The 25,774-nt window shown below is 38.2% G+C and overlaps 1 protein-coding gene across 2 annotated transcripts in view; it reads left to right on the forward strand.

The window, feature by feature from the left end:
- The window catches only part of MTHFD1 (methylenetetrahydrofolate dehydrogenase, cyclohydrolase and formyltetrahydrofolate synthetase 1), a 50,626-nt gene that overhangs the window by 11,205 nt on the left and 13,647 nt on the right, over positions 1-25,774 (forward strand). Inside the window, exons 8-18 of one of the 2 annotated variants that reach the window (XM_072429024.1) lie at positions 1,539-1,650; positions 3,835-3,962; positions 4,039-4,136; positions 10,850-11,023; positions 12,610-12,746; positions 12,899-12,945; positions 14,600-14,707; positions 15,523-15,597; positions 22,474-22,576; positions 24,912-24,988; positions 25,628-25,768. In XM_072429024.1, coding sequence (XP_072285125.1) covers positions 1,539-1,650; positions 3,835-3,962; positions 4,039-4,136; positions 10,850-11,023; positions 12,610-12,746; positions 12,899-12,945; positions 14,600-14,707; positions 15,523-15,597; positions 22,474-22,576; positions 24,912-24,988; positions 25,628-25,768 — 1,200 coding nt within the window. Of the gene's footprint in view, positions 1-1,538; positions 1,651-2,263; positions 2,405-3,834; positions 3,963-4,038; positions 4,137-10,849; positions 11,024-12,609; positions 12,747-12,898; positions 12,946-14,599; positions 14,708-15,522; positions 15,598-22,473; positions 22,577-24,911; positions 24,989-25,627; positions 25,769-25,774 lie in introns of those variants that run through there. The other variant, XM_072429025.1, reaches the window with a different exon arrangement.

Genomic DNA, 25,774 nt, shown 5'->3' on the forward strand with positions numbered 1-25,774 from the left:
CTACACAAAGCACCACAGTGTGCTTTGCTTTAGTGCATTGCATCTGAGTCTGCGTATTGCAGTCACACATTAAAACCTGCACGTTCCTGCAATGCACATGTGTTAGGCTAATCTTCTACCTTTTACTGTAGGGTGTTTTTTTTTTTTTTATCTCTCTTGCATTTTTATTTATTTAGCCTACCAGGTAATTCTTTTCTTTTGTTTCTTATCTTGTTGTCTGTAAAGTTTTGATTTCTCATTCCAACATAAATAGTGTTTTTCTGTTTAGGTATCTACTAATAATGCACTAAAATGTTGCTTTTTATATTGGAGTTTTAAATAGTAGTTTGCCAGTAATAATTTTAAATAGTATATTTGTTTATTTGTGTATTTCAAATTGTAAATATTTGTTATATTATATCACATTATATAATGAACTGAAGTCAAAATCGGTCAATGTATGCACGGTTACTGGCCTGACATTTATTGACCTGTAAATTTTGAACTCTGCAAGCCAATGCAAATTCTAAGAAATCCACAAAGTAAATGCTCTTTGTTTTCAAAGCATAGAAAAACATTTTTGGCACTTGTGTCTGGCTGCAAAGTGAAATGGAGAGTTAATTTTTAACTCTGGTAATGCTGAATTCCAGGATATTGTCTAAATTCAAGTTCCATGTGAATTCTTATGTAACTTTTGGGATGTTGGGTAGTCCTCCTAGATCTGGTCACTCAGCATTGAAACCTCCATGCAGAGACATCTATATTGAAAGCCAGTCACTTCTGCTCCCGCTCCTCCGCTTTTAAAAAGTTGTCCAGCAGCATGTTAACTTCACGTTGTAGTTCTGGGGTCCCAAGTACGAATCTCAGCCAGGACATTATCTGCAAGGAGTTTGAATGGTCTCCCAATGTTTGTGTGGGTTTTCTGCGTGCACAACTGTTTGACCCACATCATAAAAATGCAGTTGACAATTGGCTCCCCCAGAAATTCTTTGGTTTGTTGCCGGTTTTCTACACACAGCGCAGCACTGGCTGTTAGCTGTAATATTATGCAGCAATAACAATATTCAAGGAATAAAATATTTGTTGTCTAGCAGGACAAGACCTGTAAACCATTGCATACTCAAACTCACAATAGTAGATATTTTTGCATTTGGTATTTTGGAGCAATGAGAGCTGAAAATAATAATCGTCTATAAGGACAGATGTTTATATTTTGACGAGATGAGCTTTTTTATTTTTCTTTAAAAATATTGAAAAGAAAGTTGCTTTGATAGAGTTCCAGTTTTAAGTAAAGTAATTTATAAATAAAAAAAATTGAGGGCACTCAATTTCCTAAAAAAGCTGTCAAAAGATGGGGTTCCCTTCACTTTCTACTGTGCTATTTATACAGGTAAAGAGAGAGCCAATCTCCAGGTGTGCAATAAACCTTTCGCATTCTTTTCCTTATCCTCCCTATCCAAAGTATAAATATATAATTGGAGTTCTGCTCTAATGTTTTTCTTCTATTCTGTGGTTGCTATTAGGTAATTTAATTTGTGCATACTCTGTCTCTGTTACAGGTGGGCAGAGCTGACATACTAGTAGTGGGCGCTGGTAAAGCCGAGATGGTTAAAGGGGAATGGATCAAGCCTGGTGCTATTGTAATTGATTGTGGCATTAACTACATATCCGGTAAGTGTTGCATGTAATTAGTGCACTCAGCTAATTTTGGAGCTTAAAGAGGTATAGTCACCTTCACGACAATGAAACTTGAACCTAGTAATTGTCCCTTAGGACCTAAGAAGTGTCATAAATTCTTTTTATTTTGAGAGAAGTGTCTAATGGACAGAAATGTCTTGAAAAAAAACATTTTTACATACCCCCATTGTGTCTAATAGATAAACATCTACTTTGCTTTTTTCTGGTAGAATAAATTGTTTATGGTCAATTTGAAGACATTGTGATAGTTTACATAATTGGAGACATTTGCACTATAGGATTACTTTAATCATATATAATAATTATGCACCCTACTTATACTTAAATTCTGTTTGTGCATTTTTTTAGTTTAACATGGTTTTTATTGATGTAGTTTAATTTTGGAAGCGCTGTATGTATTCACAAATAGATTTTTTTCATTTGCCAAAGAGCAAAGTCTTCCTTATAGATATGAAGTTATTGTTGTTGTAATTGGTATCTTGGATGCATTTTTTATGATTGTGTCCAATTCATACTCCAAGGTCTTTCACCAATATAAATCTAATATAAGTTATACATTAGTGTTTTTACAGTAGTTAGTCTGTTTAGTTACTGAACTGTTTGGAGTGAGTTGTGTGCTGACTGATCCTACTGGACCAGCCAGTTGTAGGACCTGTGCGGTTTCTAGGTTCTGCAGATCATTTGGGACATCGGGGTGGCATGGAGAAAGCTCAGGAAACTACTACAGGTGAGCAGAAAAAAATGGCAAAATGTGGGATCAGAAATTTATTGTTCATGTCACTATCAGTTACGCACAAAATTCTTTTTTTGGGTGAAGGGCTTTTATGGTAGACTGTATATAACATTGAACCTGGATATCTATTTTGAAGATTTTTAGTGATATACCATTTTGCCTTTTGTTTCTGTGCTTGTCTGAGTGTTGGAAGAGAGTAGCTTGTCTTGTATAAAACATTGATAAGAAATCAATAGTGTGCAGTAGCATTCGCATGTATGCTGACTTAATGTATTCTTAAAGCAGACGTAAACTAGATAAAAAAAAATATCCCCTAGCTGCTCCTTTTGCTTCTCCAGTCACCTACTAATGTCTTCCTCACTCATACCCTCAACACATGACCGGCTCCAAGACTTTTCTAGAGCTGCCCCAACTCTCTGGATTGATCTTCCTCGTTCTATTCGGTTTGCTCCTAATTTATGCTTTTTTTTAAAAGAGCACTCAAAACCCATTTTTTTCAACTTGCCTACCCATCTTCTGTCTCTTAAAAACCTTGCTACTTACCCACCATTCCATATTCCCCCTCCTATTGTGTGCTACTCCCCCCCCAGCCTTGGAGCGCTTTAATAAACCAAGCTCAAAGACTGTGAGCCTACATGATCCTAATTTGTTTCCCCTTTTAAATTAATGTTTTAAAAAAAACACATAATGGATGTATTTATTAACGTTCATTTTATTGGCATTTTTATTGATTATTGTTTTGAATGTCATTGTGTGTTACCTACCTCCCCCACCTTTTAGATTGTAAGCTCTTCTGGGCAGGGTCCTCTCCTCCTCCTGTGTCACTGTCTGTATCTGTCTGTCATTTGTAACCCCTAATCAATGTACAGCGCTGCATGGCTTTATATAAATACTTTATATAAAAAACTACTATATAAAAAAACATTCGAGTTTAAAAGAATTTGGTATTAAACATCTGGTGTTGTGTATATAAAACATTTATTTTTTTTTTTGTTGTTTTATCAAGCATACATAATTTGTTTTGAAAACAAACATTTTTTTAAAGGGTATGATACAGTAAATGATTATATTATATAATCATTAATAAATGATGAATAACAGAAACATACCGGAAGATAAAAATTGCTATACTTTGCAAAGGGATGTGTAGCTCTGTCCATTCTCATTGGCTACACAGCCAAGAAATTTTTGATTTATACTAAATTTTGCTGGTTTCTGGTTCAACGTTACATCTTTCTTGATCACCTCCCTGAACATAGATGGTCACTTTTGATTGATTATTCAGTGATATAGAAAGCCGCAGCTAAATCTAGTTATATTTGTGAAATGCATTTTGTGTGATTGCTCTATTGTACTTTGTTACATTTTCTTATTGGCAGGCTGAGTTTTTGGAACTGATTACAATTTTTTTTTTGTATTACTAGATCCTACAAAGCCTTCTGGTAAACGGGTAGTGGGTGATGTGGCATATGAAGAGGCAAAGGAGAAAGCTTCTTACATTACTCCTGTGCCAGGGGGTGTTGGTCCTATGACTGTAGCCATGCTCATGGAGGTGAGAGGAGTAATATTGTGGAATCTTTTAGTTGAGTGAATAAATTTGCCCTTTATAATATCATTGCTATTTTCAGAACACGGTTGAAAGTGCAAAGCGGTACTTGGAAAAATATGATTCCAAGACTTGGAATATAGAGTACCCCAAGCTCCAGGTGCAAACCCCAGTTCCCAGGTAAGCTATCTAATAATGTGGAACTAAACCCTCTTTTACCTACCTGTCCCCACTATATCGCATGCTCTGGCAAATCCTTCTTTTTTCGCGTCCTAGTTCTGATAACCTGCTATCGTGATTGGCTGGGCCAGGATGCACAGGCTGCATGCAGCTTGCTGCTAAATGCACAGCTCAATGGTTTTGACAGATGAATAGTGATTAGGCAGGTAAGAATGCTTTAAAAGCAGAAAAGACAAAGAAAAGGGGGTTTTGCTAGATTGAAATAAAGTGTTTTTTACAATAGTATCATATATCAACATTACAACTGTAAATATGTGAGTTCTTCCCATGCCCATTTAAAGCGACATGGGGTCGGGATGATGGGTCTAGACAGCGTGCAGCTACAAAACCGTATAGCCTTTGAACTGTGAATAATATGTAAAACATCTTGTATAGGGGTATAGACGTTACACAGTATTTACTGTAGTCCTAAAATAATATATAGATATACTTTCAAACTCAGGAAATTTGCATGCAGTTGAAGTTTAACATTATTATTAAACAGATGGAGCTGGATACTTCAAAGGGGGTTTGTAAAAAAGTTTCTTCTTAATCTGTGGAGAAGGTGCCTTTGTTGCACGAACTCCCTCCATCTATCATCTCTGCTGCCTCATTTACAGAACTCTTGGTAACCAATAAGCTTACCCATTCACGTTCTCCAAAGATTGTAGTTGCATGCTGTCTAGACCTGTCATCATGACCCCATTCTGCTTTAAATGGGCACGGGAAGGACTCGCATATTTCAATTTGTAATGTTGATATATGATACACTTAAATTGTATAATACACTTAATTTCAATCTAGTCAAAACCCCTTTTCTTTGTATTTTTCTGCATTTACATTCCCTAAGACCAAGAGTTGGCACAACAATATATTTATCTTTGACCATAGAGAGTGGGATGTAACTTTCAACAGGTATTTTTTTTAAGTAAAACTTTAGTTCAATTATTTTATGAACCCCAACCTTAATCTACCCCTCACTGCAAATAAGCCCATTATTTAACCATTAATATTTACTGTTCAGGATAATATGCCTAGCACTGATCCGGCAGCAGCCTGGAACGCCATCCAGTGCTCTTATACAGATTGTATCAGATTGGGTCTCCTGTAGTCCAGTTGATATCACTGTTTATGAAGCATGAGCATTGTTGGAGTTCTGTGAATTGGAATGTGTCAGACAACTGAAGGCCAAGACCACAGCCAATCCCTCTTCCAGAAAGAAGCAGCGCCTAAATTGCAGTATGAAAACTAACTTACTATCGGACAGCCATGGGTCCCTGTATCCAAATCCATCAAAGGACCAGTGCAAGCAAAACCAAAACCTCAGTCTTTTTTGTGGGTGTGGGAAAGTTGGCCACCCTAATTCTCACCAGAGTAGATATTTAGGGAATTATTTTAAAGCCTAAAATCCAAATTAAACTACAAAAAGAGATGAATTCATTCTAAGAAACACTTTTTTTTACACGTTTGGAATCTTTCTGTACAATATACATCTGGTACTGTGTATTTCATAAGTTTCAGATTTGTCACCATATCAATTTTCACTTTTTCAGGTAACACCGATGTTTCACATCTACTCCAAGATCTTTGTTACCTAATCCAATGTAATTTAAATTGACTCTGGTCATGTTCACTTTGTAAATGATTGTATATGTTGGTCACTATCATATGTTCATACCTTATAATGCTAGTGCTGATGTATTTCTGTGCATGGAAACATTACATCAGGCATTACACATGTGGATTATTTGGGGTTTCTGGGCTGAATATTTGGAGATACATTGTAGGCTCTTGGATTTTATTTTGTGTTACTACTTTGTCCTTATCCCTACCAGTTCATGGCTCAGCCCAAAGGAAACTTATTGCACATCCAATCTCTCATAAACTTTTTTTCAGTGTTGGTAATGTTGAGAACGTCTTTAGAAGAACAGTTAACAACAAATGTATCAAGGTTGGTAGTAGCAGAAACACAGGTTGCATATAAAATACTCAATCAATGGTCACCTGTGCTTGGCAATGGATGAGGTGGAGGGTTTGGAGCAAGAGTTAAGATGGTGTGCAGTCCTGAATGAGACCCATGGCTCAGCTATGCAGAGCCCTACTGTAGCAGGACTTTTTGTATGTGATTGTTGTAGATGGGGTTGTACAGGTGTAGTAACTGCTACAACTGCTGGAATCAGGCAAACGCCTTAAAAGCTATAGAGTTATCCATCAAGCTCTCTGATTTGCTCAACCAGCAAGATTTTTTCTCTGTTACAGTAAAGACTGCAGAAGAACATAAGTGTTATCGTCCTTTCACACCCCTATGCCTTTGCTCACTTAGGTCACTTCTTGCCATGCTTACATCCAGCCACCTTCATAGGCTCCAGGATTGAGTTGCACCCTCTAGTAAATTTAACAAAACCAGTTACAGGTAATGATTCATTATTTAGTACTTTGCTGGTGTCTTTTATATGCCTCAGGATCAAAGCAAAACACTTTCCTTGAAATAAAAGGAAGTGATGTTTTTTTTCCCCGTCTCCTACCAAGAAAAAAAAAAAAGCAATAACTTTGTCATATAATTGGCTGGTATTTTTTTTAAGGCAAATAAACTTTTACAATGTCTTTTTGCATTTGATGAAATGCCAACAGTAACATACCAGGGTGATATTGATTAAATATACAGATATCACACAGAGATCCACTGCGGACAATGGTCAAACCATACATTGGAGAACTGATCATAACTCGATCTATTAGGGAATGTTTAAAATTGATTTCCATGAAAGCAAATATTGTATTAAAACAAGTGCCATATGTATTTTTACTTTGCCAGTTCACAGGAGCTTCTTTTTTAAAGCCTGGTCCCTGCTGTTTGCTATCATTGTGCAGGCTGCCTGGTTTTATATCTGCCCCATTGTAGTTTTCTTCAGGGAGCCTGTAGTCGGTGGTCCTTTTGAGTCCCTCCCATCCCTTTTTGCGCAGCACACCATTTCTTTTGTATATTTTTGGGTTTCCAAAGGCACTTGGGTTTATCTTTTGTGGCGGGGACAATGCTGCCCTGCCATAAGTATAGTATGGTGAGTGTAGTCACTCCAGCATAGGACATGTTGCTTGAAAGATCACCAGGTGAAAAAAGGCCTGGAAATAATAAAACTAGTTCAACCATTACTCTATCCAAATTTAAAAAAAAAAAAAGTTTTTTTATTTTTTAAAGGGTTAATTGCTGATTTGCAAATTCTATCACAACCTATGTTATTAGCATGTGAGTTATTCTTTAGTGTGATTCTTTTGTTGTTATTAATAATAAACAGGATTTATATAGCGCAAACATATTATGCAGCTGATTTTTATATAAAGCAATGTAGCACTGTAAATTAAATAGGAGGAGCAATTGACAGACAGATACAGACACTGACACAGGAGGAGGAGAGGACCCTGCCCAGAAGAGCTTACAATCTAACATTTTCTCTTAAATAAAAAATAAAGTGTGTTGTGGGGGAATAGAATATTGAAATGGTTCTACTGCAGGAGTCTTGCCAAGGTCAGTCAGCTAGTCTTTTTTTATGTGCAGAAGCAGCAAATATTTAATTATTAGGTAATACTTGTAGAGATAGAGTTTGGGAAGGTCCCAGAGATATTGCACAAAGTTAGGATATTTGAATTCTGTAATAAAGCAGAATTTCTAAAGTTAGATGTTCTTTTTATCACTTCCCTAGGGCTTCTTCCTAAACAGCCCAATCTTCACTTACCTGTCAACCCAGGCACTCACAATGACACAAGATTGGCCTGTTTACAGACTGACTTTTTTGGGTTGAAATCAGTTAAGTAATTGTTCTGAAGGAAATCAGAAAGTGTAAGATGTATCTCTGCAAAACAAACATAAATAGCAAATACAATGGTAAGTGTTCTTTTTGGGTGCTTTGTTATAGAGGGACTGCCATACAGCATCCTTCATGGTATTTCAAGGTGACCAACTACAGCAATAATCAAAGTGAACATCTCCAGCTTCAATCACCGTTCTTCACTTTCAGGAGACCGAGCTTGTCCCTCAACAGTTCCTGCATGGAGTAGAGTGAAACATGGGTGTTATCAGTATTGCTACCGAGAAGAAGAATATCTACGTGAATGGCAGAAACAATCTGTAATTTTACTAGAGCAGGGCACAATAGGTCAAATTATAAAGCAAAGAATCTAGCATCCAGCCTATATTTGCTGGTGAAGAATCTTCCAGGACCTTGTATTCTCAAAAGCAGTGATTGGTTCTCTACAACAGTATCTTTGGTAAATGTCAGGTGTGCTGATTTATAATTAATGCTCCAAGCAATTGCAACTTTTGTTATGGTAAGACATAAAAAAACATTTTGGTCTCCTGGTGAAACTGTGTGTAGTGGACTCTTCACAGGAGGATGCATTAGGTTTTAGGACCATTACATCACATGAGCAAGCTGCAGGCAATATCTTGCTTCTTTATCTTCTACACAACTGACTTTAATAAAGTGCATCTGCAATAACAGCAATCCATTTCCTGCACCATTTAAAAGTTTGCTCACTCTAATACTGGACTATAAATTGCTGTGATAAAAACACATCACAGCCCTTATATTGTGTTCTCAAAGGCTCCAAATATATAAATAATCAACCTCTAGATATGGAATTGAACTCTTGCCAGCCTTAAGCTGCATACACATGTGCAATTATTGTCATTGGAAAGGATCTTTCACGATGCATAAACGAGTGCCATACATACAGCACCAATCTGCTCAATGCAGAAGGGAAGGGGGAGAACGACAGATCGGCACCCCGCTGCGGGCTCTCCCCCTTCCCTTGCATTAGGATCGCTCGTTATCTGTGGATCCGCCAGGATGGTCATTCGGACAACGGGCGCTGTACACATGCCAGATTCTAGTCCGATATCTGTCCTGAGCCGATTATTGGCCGAGAACCATTGGACGTGTGTATGTAGCTTTACACACCTTTTTGTTTTTCTGAAGATCAAGCAGTAGTTGGAGCATAAACTTGCCATTTGGATTTGAGGATCCCAGTGTTCTTTAAGCCCAAATTAACTTTAAATCTGTTAAATCCTATCCAGCTGCATCAATACAAAATGTGTGCAAAGTTTTTGTTTAGAAAAGCCCTTCCCTTGCCAGTAAGCTGCAGGACCTAGTTTTTGGTTTCAAAGCAATAGTCTTTTTGGAGTGGGTCAATACCCCATGCTGGGTAAGACCTAGAGCTATGCAGTCATTTTAGATCAGTGGAAAACTTTACCTCTGATTCAGTAGTGGTGCACCTAATCTCTACATAAACACCACTGCTTCCACACAGAGAGCAAGGGTTTTGATCCACAAAAAATATACTTAGCTAATTCAAACTGAGTAATTTTTATAGACTTGCGCCAACATTCCTGTTATAGCAGATAAACTATGTGTGCACATTTTCGATAAAAAAAGTCTACTATTTGTGCTCCAGTACACTTCATAAATAAACAGCGCTGGTCACACAACCCCCTTCTCTTTCTCAGTATTAAAAGTGTACATGACCAGTGTTATTATAGTGCTGACACATTATGCAGAGCTTTGCTATCCATCGCCAAGTCACTAACTGTCCATTGGAGCTCAAAATGTCCCTACATAGTCTAGGGCCAGTTCGGTGAAATCTAAGCTAGTATATTTATGAAATGTGGGAGGAAACCTATACAAATACAAAGGGAACATACAAATTCCATACAGATAGTGTCTTGGCTGAGATTTGAACCTGGAACCCTAGTGCTGCAAGACTAAAGTGCTAGCCACTTGGCTAACATATCACAATAAGAGGGTGTCACTACTCATGGCACACTTTTCACTTTGGGTACCGACAGACCTTATTCCAATTCTTTATGCCCCTAAAAGAACATTTATCATAAAAGGAGATGACACAATAATATCCTCTACATATTATTTTAACTATAACTCCTTTTAGAGGAGAAGGCTTTGTTATGAAAAAAAAAAACATTCACCATGTGGGCTTTACCTCCTTCAGAGAAGAGAAAGCAGTGAAGATGTAAACCCCAGCATAACACATCGCTTTGGTCATGTGACTCTGCTGATAGAGATGACAAAGTATTGATGTGTTCAGTTGTACAAATACATGATTTGCAATACATCTCTCAGCATGTGCGTCACTATTGAATCTGCGCACTAAACATTGCATCTGGATAATACAAGAGAGATTTTCTAGTTCGTTGGATCTGTTTTCCAGGTATTTAATAACAGCTTAGTGCTGGAAGAAAATATCTGATATGCTTTAACCCACAAAGTTCCAAACAAACTTTCTATCGGCAATCAAAAAATATTAAACCAAAGTTCACACTCAATAAACCATAATTCCTACACTACACCATTAAAACAAAGCAGTTTGTAATAACGTTAACCTCTTGGTGGCCTTGAGTATTTTGATCCCCAGTATGTACCAGTATATAATTATTAAAAATGGGAAATCTTACTATATTTTGGAAAGTTTGTAAGCAGCATTGCACCATATTCAGTTTTTTTTACAGCTTTGGCAGTGTAATACTGATACTATGATATTATATTGATCAAACTTTCTGTATTAAGTTTGAGCAAATGTATTCTAACATTCATTCTTGGAAAAGTATTTAAGTCATGTTCTGAAATATTTCTCACGTTCACGATTTTTATTTTTCACTTCTATAGTGACATCGAGGTCTCCCGTTCCTGTGTGCCAAAGCCCATTTCAAAGATTGCAGAGGAAGTTGGCCTGCGGCACGAAGAAGTGGAACTCTATGGTCAGACTAAAGCCAAAGTCCTGCTATCTGCCTATAAACGGTTACAAGGGCAGCAAGATGGGAAATATGTCGTTGTCACAGGGTAAGTGGGCTGTTCTTTGTATGAATATAATATACATGCTCCAGGTCCTTGTGTGACCAGGGTTGTTCCAATTAGAAAACATTCATACTTTATCAGTTGGGCTATAACTTACTGGGTACAGTGTCACAGTCTCTGTGACATACAATGAATGATATGATATACAGTGATTGATTATATATATATATACTTGATACATGATACAAAGGAGCAGAATGCTTTCAGCTGTAGAACTCCCTGTTTGACCCAAACCACAGTGAACACAGTTGTATACAGCAGCTTTTTCACAGAAATGCTATAGTGCATGCTATGTATTTATTTTTGTTCAGTCTCATTGTTTGTATACATATGGATATATTAGATATAGTCTTTTATTTTAGTATTTCTTATCATGTTGACAAACATAACATTATGAATAAAGCATAGATGTGTTTGTGACACTTTATATGACACATGGGTCTCAAATCCAAATCATATACTACCAAAGTAGCCTATAAACCTATGAGGTTAATGTATCACAGAAAGCATTTGGTTTTATGAGATAGAAATATAATACATATTCCCATGTGTAATACCACAGCTTCTCCTAAAACATCTCAAACAATAAACTGATAATATTGACAGCACAGACATGTGTGGCTGACTAGAGCTTATGCAAGCCAGAGGGAGATATAAATTAAATGCTGTGCAGTAAAGAGTCCTCAGTATTAGTTGAAAATTAAAAAAAAAGAAAATGTAACTTTCAAATTTAAGTATGCATGAAATGTAATGTTTATCTCAGCTTTAGTAAAATAGCAAATGCAGTAAAATGTCCTCAGTATTAGTTGAAAATTTAAAAAAAGAAAATGTAACTTTCAAATTTAAGTATGCATGAAATGTAATGTTTTTCTCAGCTTTACTAAAATAGCAAATGCAGTGCTTTATACAGCTATTGATATTTGTGTGGTTTTGCTGACATTTTGCTAATATTTCTCATCTTGGGTGTTAGTACACTGACACATTTTTTTGTTTGGTTCCTTGGATTGAAAAGTTTCAGAAACCATAGTCATACTCTGGTTATACAGCAACTATACAGACTGAGCCCTTAAATGCACGCTAGGTAATGTAAAGTTGCAGAGAGCTCTCTTAGCAGTAGTATTACTTATTGTTTAAAAAGACAACAGATAGAGCTATATTGTTCATGCAGCAGGAAGTGCTCCTGCTAGTTTACATTAGCCTTTTGGAGCCAGAGGTGCACAGTGGACTGGCGCTCAATTAGGGTAAAATCAGCCCTTCTCAAACGATTCCTTCAATAAATTGGTCAGCCAAAGAACAGGGTCCAGTCCACTGTGGCAGATTGATGAACAATGTCAGGAGACTTTTCAGATTTTCTCCCTAGATGAGCAAGACCATTAATCTCGGGCGAGAATCATCTGATGTGTGAATTTAACTTCAGACTCTGCTGCCTGTCTTCTCTTTATTTGTGTATCTTGATGCCACTATCTGAACTTCTATAGATCACTTTATCTTTCACTGCATAAAAAAGGTAAAATCTGAAGCTCTGGATTGTATAATTCCACTTATCTAATAGATGTACTTTGCTTGTACAGTATAACTCCAACTCCCCTTGGAGAAGGGAAAAGCACCACCACCATTGGACTGGTCCAAGCTCTGGGAGCTCATCTGAACCTCAATGCTTTTGCCTGTGTCAGACAACCATCGCAAGGGCCTACATTTGGAATCAAAGGCAAGTTTAACGTATAATGTCACCTTTAGTTTGACTCCTATTAGTACATGCAGTTTTCTTATCGGCTTCTTTGTTAAATGACCCCAAGACTTAACCCTCTAGTCAGATGCAAAATGCTGATTTTTAAAAAATTCTTATTCTTGCTTGTTTAGGAGGAGCCGCAGGAGGAGGATATTCTCAGGTTATTCCCATGGAAGAGGTAATTGTTTGCTTTCCACTGCATCTGTATTAATTAGTAGTGTAGATTTACTCATTTGTATCTTGGCGTAATGGCAAAGATTTTGCTTTTTTCAGTGATTTGAAAATTGGAACATTTACAGAATGCAGACAACTGCTGTTCAAAATATGATCAATTTCCCTTAAAATGGTACATTGTTTACATTGTTTATGATAGTGATTGGGCTATTTGTCTCCACAAATCCATACCAAATGGTATTCACATTGTCCAAATTCTGTCCTTAATGATTAAGAACTAGTTTGCATCCCTTTAGTCATATCTGCAATATTATTGAAAACACGACTAATTGCTTTGTAAAAAGCAACAAAACATTCTGCCCACATTAAAACTGAAGTATAACTTTTTCATTTGTTGCCTTCACTGGTTCTTTATCTACTGGTCTCCCTGCCACCATGTTGCAAAAGGTATTATTTTCACTTATTTGGAATTTACAAGTAGTGGCAATATCTCCACAGTTTCCTCATAAACATTGTAGTTGTATACAGAGTCATTATATGAGTGCAATAAAAATGAAAAATAATCATAAATAAAATATAATAAAATGAAGCTAAGATATCATTACTTGTGCTGAGGTTTGTAGGCGCCTTACTAGCCTTATGAAGTAGAAGTTGTAAATAGGTTCATAAAGGAATATCAAATATATATATCAAGATAGATTATCATTATAGGTATCAGTTACTATATATGTATATTTTAAAGAGTGGGTGCAGAAACACATGGTATCTAATGTAATTAAGGAAATGGACAAAGATCATTTTAGAGAGAAGTAGGGTAGGGGAGTTTTGGGTATGTGGTCAAGGAAAGAAAATAGTCAAATATAATGTGTAGGGTAGAGTGAAGCCAGTCTCGGTGTAAAATTCTGCTTCATATTGTCCCCAGCCTTCTGCTTTAGCTGCTGAAACAAATAAAAGTAGATTGGGGCTACATGTTGGCCAGCCTGGAGGGGACCATGTGCCACCTTAAAACGACTTCATATTTCATTTTAACCTTTTTTGGAAAAAAAAGGAGTTCATTCATTCCCGGCAGCCAGCTGTATTAGTCATACATAGAGCTGCACATGCGCAGCTTAGTGTACAGCATAACAAAGAATGCAAACTAGCAGAGGCTACCCCCTTAACTTCTTTATACTTACTTTGCCTATACATATGGCACTGAAATTAGCTGTATCAGTGATCCAGGGGAAGGTAGAAGGAGAAAGGCAGGTGAACCAATTTCTGCACTCAGCACTGAAATTAACTTTGTTTGCAAACATTTACCACCTTGATTGTGGCCGTCATAGGGAGCAGGCCACATCCTCCTACGGCCAGTTTTAGGAAAGGGCAAACTGGACAATTGCCCAGGGCTCCTACCTTCTCCCAGTCGACAAAGAGGCAGAGGTACCAGGAGATATATTGCTGTGCATTTAGGGGCCCCATTTCATATTTGATCAGCGTCCTAATATGTCTACAATTGTTCTACTTTGTTTTTTTGCAGAAGGCAAAAGCCTGCTCACAATTTTTTTTTTTTTTTAGTATGATTCCACTTTAGTTATTTTTGCAATTGTTCTTGAACCTTGTTTTCTTATATTTTTTGTCTTAGTCATTTCTTCAATCTAATGGTATCTGTTTATTTCCAGTTTAACCTCCATCTTACCGGTGACATTCACGCCATCACCGCAGCTAACAACTTGGTGGCCGCTGCTATTGACGCACGTATCTTTCATGAGCTGACACAGTCTGACAAGGTAAGAAGTCATTTCGTGATTGTTTAAGAAGCAATTAAAAATCCCCACGCATCATTTTCCCAGGATTTTTCCCTGACAACAAGCTGTAACATTTTTCATATTACTAATAACTTGATGGAGGGGAAGTCAGTATCAAGACTGTTGAGCACTGAGCCATGTACATCAATCATCCAATTATCCATGACCCAGGAGCTTTAAACAGTGACAAAATGAGTTATCTTTGACTGTGCTGTACAGATGGGGCCATATAAGGTGACTTTGTCCATGGTTTTTAAATAGCAGTGCCATAAACCCTGCAGTGCTATATAATTTATCCACACGCAACATATATATGGCAGATACAAGGGGGTTAAAGGCAAAATTAGAGACTAGCATTGAGAGACTGTCTGCGCAGCCCCTGCATCAGTCAGTTCCAGTTAGGTTTTGTTGAACAAAGTGTATGGACCTTATTAGGGTACTATGGAGGGCTTTGTACTGTGCCGAGCTAAAGTACATGCACACAGAAGGAGAAGAAGCTGTCTGTAGGGTTGCACCCTGTTATGTTGGTTTTAAGAACTCTACATATTGGCTAGAAGTTTGACTCCCGCAATTTTGATTGGATCAGCCCACTCAAATTGGGAAGGCGGTTGGTGTCATAATACTGGTTTAAAGTATGCAACAAAAGTACATAATTAACCAATTAAGACCAGATTATCAGGATAGAAGCACCAATTTTGAGCATTTAGGACACCACATTTGAAATTTTTATCAAGGTATGAACAATTAAGACATAATCTAATGTACTGCGTTATTAACACAGTTTTGTTGTTTTTTAGGCCCTTTATAATCGCCTGGTCCCTTCCAGCAATGGAGTACGGAAATTTTCAGATATACAGATACGGAGGCTTAAGGTAAGGTTTATATTTGACCAAGTAAAAGGAGAAAGATTACTGGAATCTGCTTCAGATTATTTACACAGCAGAAGCTGGTGTTTTATTCATCATCTATTGTATCCATGTCATCATCTATTGAACACAGGAGTTAAGATGTTAATGGGATTATAAACTGAGTTGCTGATTACTTGTAAGCTTTTCCTAAAATCTCACCCCTCTTTACTTTTTTGTCTTACATTAAACGTTGGTTATTGATTTTCTGAAATTGTACACATTATGGATTATACAGAAATAAAGTATAAATGTAAATGTATTGCTTGCTTGAGTTTTTATCCAGGAAATCCTTGTATGTGCTACCCTCTGATCCTGGCCCAAATCCTTTAAACTGAACATGTCCTATACTTGATCATTATACACTTAGCATGTGCTCCTGGTGGCCAAATAGTACTTGGTGTGGGGCCTTCTATTCTCCAGACTTCTGAACAGGTCTGGGACACAGCAGGGTGCATGCTAAGTAACAATAGCTCTGACAGTTTTAGCAATAGACTTGCCAGCTGTCAGTGTTTGAATCCATCATCTCCTGGCCTTTTGTTGCTGCTATGGGCCATTTCTTACGAGCACTCAGTAGCAGAGCATAGTAAACACAACATGGAGCAATTCTTCTGCATTGCTTTTTACAAAGAAGGTGACATCACTTGCAATAGCTCTTCACTTACTTTTAGTCCTGGGACTGAGCTGATGCATCTCTGTCCTGTCTCCTCATTCAGCCAGCAGTAGATCATTGCGAGGCTATGTTCAGTGCCAAGAGCGGTAACCCTGAGCCACACTCGGGGTGGAATTGCCAAGGAATTTTAAAGTCCTACCTGGTTCCCATGTTCCAACGCCGTCCTCCAGCGATGCCTGGCATCTGCTTCCCCTGGCAATGGCGGCCAGGCATCGCCAGGCTACACAGATGTTGGCCGGCATCTGCACCCCTGGTGTGTGAACGTTGGGAGCGCAAGGCCAGGGGAAGCAGATCACAAACCTTAGGCTGGAGGACGGGACCCTCCCAAGCCGGGTCCTTCTCCTGACCCCGCTTGGAGGTGCACCGCCCAGAACCCCAGACCACTGTCTCCCGCATGCATTGCAGGCCCAGGGCGATGGACAGGTTGTGTCTCTGGATCATGACGTCGCTATGGGGAATGCTCCTTCCCCTTTGAGTGACACCTGATTCCCCGTGCATGCGTGGTCCATGGGTCCGAAAAGGTTGGCAACCACTGATCTAGATCACCCATGTTAAAAAATGACATTTTTAAAAAGTAGACTGATTGTTCTTAGACATTTGCATTTACTTTGTAAGCAAGCATAATGTAATGAAGCATAATGTCATTTAAAATGTTAACAATTACCAAGTTATGTAAGTAATAATGACATGCTAATTTGTGTCTATGCAAACTCATCTTGATCTTAGGTCCCTTCACACTGTGCATTGCATATACCATACACCATACACATTGCACTAATGCAATGCAGTACCCAACATTAAGGTGGAGAATTTTTTTTAATATAATTGCAGTGCACACATCTAAAATCAAGAATTGTTTTTGTGCACCACGTCACATGGTATGTCAGTTTACAGTCAACTTGTTTTGTATGAAATCTCAGTGGCTTTTACATATTGATCATTTTGACACTGGATTTTTTTTTTCTAGAAGGTCACATCTGCCTATAAATTTTTCATTGCATTCTCAGTTTGAAAAACCCAAGGCTGTGGCAGGTTTACATTAATAAATTGTAGCCAAGCATGCATTCCTTTCTTAGTAGTTATACTGCTTCTATTTTTGAACGGTTTGTTTTGTCATTTGTCTTTCGAGGAATCTGCTTTTTGGCGTATTCTCTGTTTTGCACAATATGGTCTTTATTTTCTAGGAAAGCTGGCTTTGAGATTATGTTTTCTTGCGTGAATATTAATAAGACATTACTTAAAATAGAAGTTACAAGCATGTGAGACATGAAAGATAATACATTATAATACTGTAATAATAATAATTAAGGTACAAAAAATATGTTGCAAAGCAAAGAAAAAAGAGCTTATCTTTAGGTGAAGCAGTTAAAACTCAAAGCACTGAGCAAATATTGTAAAGATTCCCCTTGTTGATACCTTAAAGTACAACTAAAGTCGTCTGTACGACAGTCTAAAGAAGTACCCAATCCAGTTATTATGTGATGCACAAACTTCTTGAAAAAAATAAAAATGCTGGTTTATAGTTCCTGACTAGGTCAAATCCTCATTTTTGCCTCTATCATTCCCCCTTCCAGACTCTACAGTTCCTAGTGGGTGGGTTTAAGTGACAGAGGCTGCCAATCCAAAAAGCAGTGTTTGGGGCTAGGTGTGGCAAGATGCTGATTGACAAGTTACAGGCTCATAAATCCGTCAGTGATAATACTGATGGCTATGGCCTTTAACATTTTAAACCCACTGAAGTGCAGGTAGTCACAAACTATAGGAGGGTGGAAACTCCAATCTGAATTTATTAGCAGTGCAGAATCATTGCCACTCCATCACAAGACACGAAGTTTGATAAACTTCATTTGCATTATCAACAGTATTTGTGGTACTTGCAGGGGGCTTAAGTGAAAGAATGCACTTGCATATTTTTTCCCATATGAGGTCATAGTTCTACTTTAAATTAAGTAGACGTTTGGCTGGTCACATGACACCCTCGGTTCATCCTCTACTTATGTCTTCAGTAAGGAATGAGGAAATTCTGGCAAGATGACTGCATTATTGTGCTGGCACAAGCTATTATAGCAATGCACCTTCAGGGGGGTGTCCATGACAGCTTGGGCTAACAAGAAATGCAGGGCATCAGTCCACCTGGGACAGGGTGAAGTTTTTGCAAGGAGCAGTCCTGGACTAGGTATGGCTATGGCTGTTTTTTTTTTTTTTTTAAATTAGAATTTGACTTAAACCTGTGGGTGAGCTAAATGTAAGAAGAGAAGGAGTTCCTATAATTACTAATTCTACAGCTCACACTACATTAGTGTTATGGACATTTGGGAGGAATGCCTCGTACATTGTCGACCTAGGGAATGATGCCACCATTACAGATATCCAAAAACGAAAATTGGTGTCACTTAAACTGACCCAAGAAACAAAATTATGCATTTTTTCATATAACCCCGAGCAAGCTCTGGAGGAACCCTGGTTGAGAAACACAAGATATGTCGATAGTATATGCTGTGGTCACAAGGAGAAGGGTGCATGCCTTGGAACATCTATTAGAGATCTGGTCATCTAGTGCCAGGCAAATTTGAGGGGAAAAACTGGGAAATGGGCAGCAGAAACCTTCTTTCTGTTAATAAAAGTATTTTAAATGCTGTCACCAGAACAGAAAGCTATGAAATCTTCCAATTGGGGGACACATACAGCTTTAAACTCCTGGTCGGTTCATTCCTGTCTGGATTTATATATCTAAAAAAAACAAGGGTGCATAAATAAATCAAAAATACTGAAACTTGTAACCTTGTACAGTAGCATATATTATCATATATATATAATTATTACTTTGTATTGGATTCAATACAGTTATTTTGTATTGAATCCAATACAAAAAATTTTAAAATTCCCACCACGCGCACCAGCATCACCTGGAACTCCCTGGGAACGTCAGCGCACCTGCCAGGGGACAGATTGGATGAGGCTGTGGATAGCAGGACACTGGAGGATGCCGATGGGATTATGTAAGTCTTTATTTATTTTTTTTTAGCTAACCCGTGGCTTGGGGGTACTGCTTTTAGCATGCTTTTTTTACCCCGTGCCACACTCGGGGTTACTGCTCAGGAGATTAAAAACCTAGCTTCATCCCAAATTCTTCCTCTTATTCCAAAACCAAAAAAATTGTTTTAGTTGGGATTGAGTGCCATTGGGATGAGGCGTCCAGGATGACCAGCCATATTAGCCATGTACGATAGTATTTCATTTACACCTGTATAGACAGGGGATGTCTTGTGACGTCGACATTTCCATAGCAACACACAAGATTGCTTACTTTTCCCAAATATAGATGTTTGTGTTGCATAGAAAATCAAAAGCTGGTGATGAATAACATAACGCTGGGGAGCCTCTAACGGTTTCTTGTACAAGGTAAATGCCAAACTGAGACTAAGTTGTTATAAGATAGAGCTGCACTAGATGGTTGGAGATTAATGGTTGTATTAAAATGGCAGCTTTGTCCACAGACCATCCATGACCTTTTCAGAGATCCCCGCCCCGAACATTTTATTTTATTTTTATTATTATTAAAAAGGAAAAAAGTTTACAATGCACATGGGTGGGCAAAAAAAAACAGACAGTCTACTAAACACATGATTTTGAATTAATATGTTATATGTTAAATTGTGTTAAAACATGAGAATAGGAAATATGGGTTCTTTAGAGCAGTCCCTCCAGCATATCCTACAACATCATACTGGCTGTACACATATTGATATTTCTTCATATCCATCTAATTGTTTTAATAAATTGGATGTCTGAGACTATCATTCAGTGCAACAAAGATAGTAAATTCAGTGAATGGTCAACATAAGGTTCCCCCCACTCTGAATCAGATGTTCCCCTGGAAGAGTCCATCAGCTGGTTTAAAATCTCTTAACACGTTGTGACAAAGATAACTGTATATAAGCATACAGTCAGTGCATTTGAAAAAAGATATATAGTTTAGTAGAGAATCCCCCAGAATGTGTTTTTAAAACCTGCATTTATAAAAATGAATTGTGAAGGTATCTTAAAATCATCTTCTTAGAATCAGGTCACATGATCCTGCTGGCGCACTTCCTACTTCATGTGCTGCAGCCTAGGCAAATAGATTGCTACAGGGTGATGTGATGACGTCATGTGACTTTGAACAGAGATATGCTATTAAATGCAGAAGACTTCACACATGGAGTTATTCTGCTGTCCGAAATTTTTGTTTATGTCATTATGCTAGGTCTGTGCCCCCCTGGCAGGTGACACAGGGATGCCTGGGCACTGAGTCCCATGTTTTTTTATCCAGAGCACCCTGCAAGGGTAGGTGGGCTGGTAACCCTATTGGCCACCAGACTCATTTGCTGCAGGGAGAACACCAGGTGGTGATCCCCAGGCACTCCCAAGCGAGGGAAAGTCGAACAGAGGGCTTCAGTGTAGACAGCCAGAGATCAGGTCCTGGTTAGACTTCTGGCAAAGAGACAAGGTAAAGCCCTAACACAGTGACATAAACAAAAACTTTGGACAGCAGAAAAACTCCATGTGTCAAGTCTTTTGCATTTAATGATTTAAAGCAGGCAGAAAATAAGAATCAAGGTCTGGATGGTCCAATGTCGGGGTGAGCAGAAGAGCTATAAGCAGGGTATAGCTGGGTTAGATCTTAGATAACAAGCTCAGGATCCAGCAACCAGAGTGTGGTACAAGAGAGGTTTAAATAAGACTAGCAGCAAATAGCAGGCCGCAGCACATACACTTAAATCCCCTTCTACTGTTCACAGCCTAAGTAAGTGCTGGGAAGCTGAGATGGGCACATTTCTGCACGGCTAAAGGGAGGCTGAGGATGCTGCAAGCTTCTGTACAGATCTGTGGTCCAAGTGGTAACACACACACTGTGACACCTGTACAAGGAATAAAGTGATTCTAATACTGTGTTTCCCCGAAAATAAACCCTAGCATGCTAATCATTCAAGGGTGAAATATAGGCCCTCCCCCGAAAGTATGCCCTATCGGCTTCTTTGGAGAGTGCGGTTAAGTGGTAGGCCGAGGGATACCAAGAGGAAGGAGAAGCAGAGAGAGAGCAGGAGATTTTCAAAGCACTGGAGTTAATTAACCTATGGTACTCTGGTGTGACACTACAACTAATAGGAGGTTGGTGGATTCTCTTTTCAAAGGGTCCTTGCTAGTATTTCATTCATTAGCAGCAATGCAAAATTATTGATTGTTTGTTTTTCTTTTGTGTTTGCTTTTACTCAGATTTTTTTTGGCTACTGTTTGTGGTCAACAAAGCTTTTGAAGTTTTGTTTCTGTGTCTGCATGTTACTCTATGAGTCATATTGTAATTGTCAGCACATTTTCTTGTTATGTTGCACTTATTTGTTTATGAAGCTGAGTTTTTTTTTTTTCATTATTCATTTTTGTCCATTGTTATTTATGACTTCTTGTATGTAACAGAAAAAATCTGTGATTTTGACAGGTCACAGGTAGCACTCTATAGTATCTCGCTATAGCATGATTAAATACAGATTTTTGTACATGAATAAATACAGATTTTTTTATACATGAGAAAAATAAGACATCCTCTGAAAATGAGCCCTAATGCGATTTTCAGAGATAAAAGACCCTGTTTTATTTTTGGGAAAACACGGTATTTCTTCCCTCTACTAAAAATGATCTCATTTGAGAAGTTTCTTATTACTCCTTGGCAATAAAATCCTTATGAAAGTTCTAATCCTTCTCCTCTGGAAAATTACCTGAGCATTTTCGGTAGACTATTGACAGCTAAAAGTTGATTGATAGTTATTCCCAACACAGCATTTCTTGTTGCTGAAGTCCAATAATTGAGCACATTTTACCCAGCATCCTTTAGGTTACTTTGTATGACAGCAAAATAGGAACTAACTAATCGTCACAGCTTTCTTATTCCTTCACAATCTTTTGACTTTGGGGACTGGGAGCTAAATCCCATTAATCACACATTTGTTATCCTGTGTAGAGATACCAACACATTATGTAATAAACATTATTTTGCACTGAATTGTTCTTTTGGTGAGTACTGCAGCCTCTTTCTTTTCATTGAGTGAAACAGAATGTCCTCGCCTGGTTGAATGCCTAATCTAATTTGGAAAACAAGATTATTGCAGTGCATTGATATAACTTCATTTTCACAGAGACTGGGCATTGAGAAGACAGACCCAGCGGCTTTAACGCAAGAAGAAATCACAAAGTTTGCAAGGCTCGACATCGATCCGGACACAATCACGTGGCAGAGAGGTACCTAGAAAAAGGGCTTCAGAGTCAGACAGTCTTAAAACTTAACTCTTTTTTTACTCTTTTTATTTTTATCTGGCAATTCTGCAAGTAACCTCCTGTCTCAGAAAGGCTATATATACTCCCCCACTGAATATGGAGGGACCCATGGTTGTCACCCAGGCTGGACTTCAGACATGTTTTGGTTTATCTCTATTACATAGAGCCGTGTTTCTCGACTTTTATAACACGGGGGAGCCCTTTAAAAAAACTTTCAGGGAAAATCTTCAGGGAACCCCTTCTATAATTACTATATCCACAGCTCACAGTTCGTGGTGGGGATTCTTTCCACTGACAGCCATAAACTGTGAGCTGTTTATATAGTAAATATAGAAGGGGTTCCCCAAAGATCTGAAAGTTATTTTAAGGGTTCCCCCTTGGTAAAAGGGTCAAGAAAGGCTGATTTAGAGATTCATAAATCTCTGACTACCAGGCCGACTGCCAGTGTTCTTTTTCCTAATCACAAACCAGCAAGCTCTAAAGCTGTTTCCTACACCATAAAACCATATACAAATATAGTAAAGTACTTCATTAATGGTATAAATATTTTAATCAACTGAAGGAACAACTCTGCAGAGTACCACAGCTCCCAACATATGTATCTATTGCCACAATCACATAAAACTAGCAGCAATTTATTTCCATGTGACTGAACCTGTTTTTTTTTTTTTGGCTGGGTGGGAGGCACGTCAATGTTTCAGTTGGCTTCAGAAGTCACACATCCAGCAATCACACCTGACGTTGAGTGAATGGGCACTGCCAGCCAGCCAATAATCTCATTGTGAAATTGCTGAAGGTGGTAAACAGATGGCAGATTTGGCTTTGTCTTCTTTGTTATTTTACCGATTATAAATAGCAGGTGGTTTGTTGAGAAAGCCTCCAACCTAGAATTCACATGCTGCAAGTGATGTGCTTGGCATATGAGTGGCAATCTCATGAAAAAAGTTGTGATCTGGAAAAGCTTCAGCAAAGACTTATTACAGCACGGTTATCGGTCAAAGACAGAGCTCTGTAGTTAGTTTTTACATTGAAAGTGATCACATTGGTGCTGCTGTATTTAATGTTTGCTTTGCACTAAATGATCAGTTAAAACATTGCTCTGATTAAAACAATGCGTGAATGACCAACATAAAGGCAATACAATGTTCTCATAGATTAGAAAAAAAAAAAAGAATATAAGGAAAATATATTGAAATTCAGCATTCCTAAATATTTCTGTTTTGATGCCTAATCCCTTCATTCCCCCTTGCTCCAACTAACTAATTTAAATTGGCAGGAAGCAATTCGAAACCACCATTGGCTAACTAGTGCTAACCAACTGATTGCTATACCAACATTTCTGATGGCTTTGTCTATTATTGCGTTAAACAGTAGGGAATGCTCTTGTTGGCTGCTAGTTTTTAGGGAACGCTTCCCGTGGTGTACTATAGTTGGAGCACCGGCATGGTGGAGTGTAGGGCTAGGTACACACATGCAGTGTTTCTTGTCTGATAATTGGCTCAGGGCCGATATCAGACTAGAATGTTGCATGTGTACAGCACTCGTCCGAACCACTGTCCTGACTGATCCAAGGACGATGGACGACCAACGATCATAATAGAAGTAAAGGGGAGAGAGCGCAGCAGGGTGCCTCCCTGTCATTCTCCCCTCGCCATAGAGCAGAACAGTGCTGTATGTACAGCTCTCCTTCATGCATTGTGCAGTCATTGGAAAAGATTGTGAAAGATCCTTTCTAACGACAATTATTGCACGTAAGTACCTAGCCAGGGCTATTTTATTGGTTAGTAGAGTCAGTGGGCTTGTTTTATTAAAGCTTACCAAGTCTGGAGAAGATAGACTATCATGGAAGAACCTGTGTGAACCAGCAAACCTAGAATGGATCTGGTCCCAGATTAAAAACATTTTCCAATAAATACAAATGGTTTTAAGGAAATCAATTTGCTGGAGTCACTTAGCTTTTCCCATGATAGTCTATCTCCAGTCTTAGAGAGCTTTAATCAATCAGGCTCATTGTACTTCCTATACATCTGAACACCTGGATGCATGTGACCTTGATTTGCCTGCCATAACCAATCCAATCATCATCTGATCTGGAAGGTACAAGATAAGGTCATTTACCATCCATGTATACTTCCTACATCATTCACTATATTTTTTTGCTACAGTTGTAACTAATGTCTGGAACACTATAATGTTTTCCTGGTAGATAGTAGGTGGCTTCAAGCAATACAGACTGCACTTAACAACACATGTGCATTGGATATATTGTGTGTAGACAAAATTATTTATTTTTTTGCAGTAATGGACACAAACGACCGATACCTAAGAAAGATTACAATTGGCCAGGCCCCAACAGAAAAGGGTTTCACTCGCACGGTAATGTATCATAGCAATGTAAACCTTTATAATTGGTTGTTTTTTTGTTTTTTTTCTATCAATCTTGATTGTGAATTGTGTCATATCTTTATCAGTTTCGTAGTCTAACTACTTGTATATAGAAGATTTGCCCATAATTTAAGTACCAACAGCACATACTTCCCTTTCAACATCATCCATTGGGGTGAGGAAAAAATCCTAGGATTTTTGGGGATGACGTTGCATGTGCATCACTCCCCCCCCCAAAAAAAAACATAAGCACTGGTGCCCCATGTTTGCTTTCCCAGACACCTCATTCTTTCACATGCATATAACTTTAAATTCTAGTCACCGAAGGGTAAATAATATTTCCATGTGTCATGTTCCCAATCCCTAGTATTTTTTTTTTTGCTATTGCTGTACTTTGTAATTGTGAAATCAGCTCTGGTGTCGTGTCTCCACCTCCTTGGTACTCTTTGCTATACATAGAGCGCGGCCTGAATAAGGTTGTGGGTGGCATCACATAAACCTAGGGTATAATTAAAACCCCCTTCACGGAAAAGAACTGTGTTGAAATGTTTGAAATATATTTTAAACTACTAAAAAATTACATTTGTATTGCTTTTTTTACATTTAATATTTCTGCTCCTGTATATGCAGGCCCAGTTTGACATCTCCGTAGCCAGTGAAATCATGGCTGTTCTGGCCCTTACAACTTCTTTAAGTGACATGAGGGAACGACTGGGCAAGATGGTGGTGGCCACCAGCAAACAAGGAGATCCGATTAGCACAGAGGATTTGGTAAGA

The sequence above is a fragment of the Pyxicephalus adspersus genome, chromosome 12 (genome assembly GCF_032062135.1).
Source record: "Pyxicephalus adspersus chromosome 12, UCB_Pads_2.0, whole genome shotgun sequence".
NCBI lineage: Eukaryota > Metazoa > Chordata > Amphibia > Anura > Pyxicephalidae > Pyxicephalus > Pyxicephalus adspersus.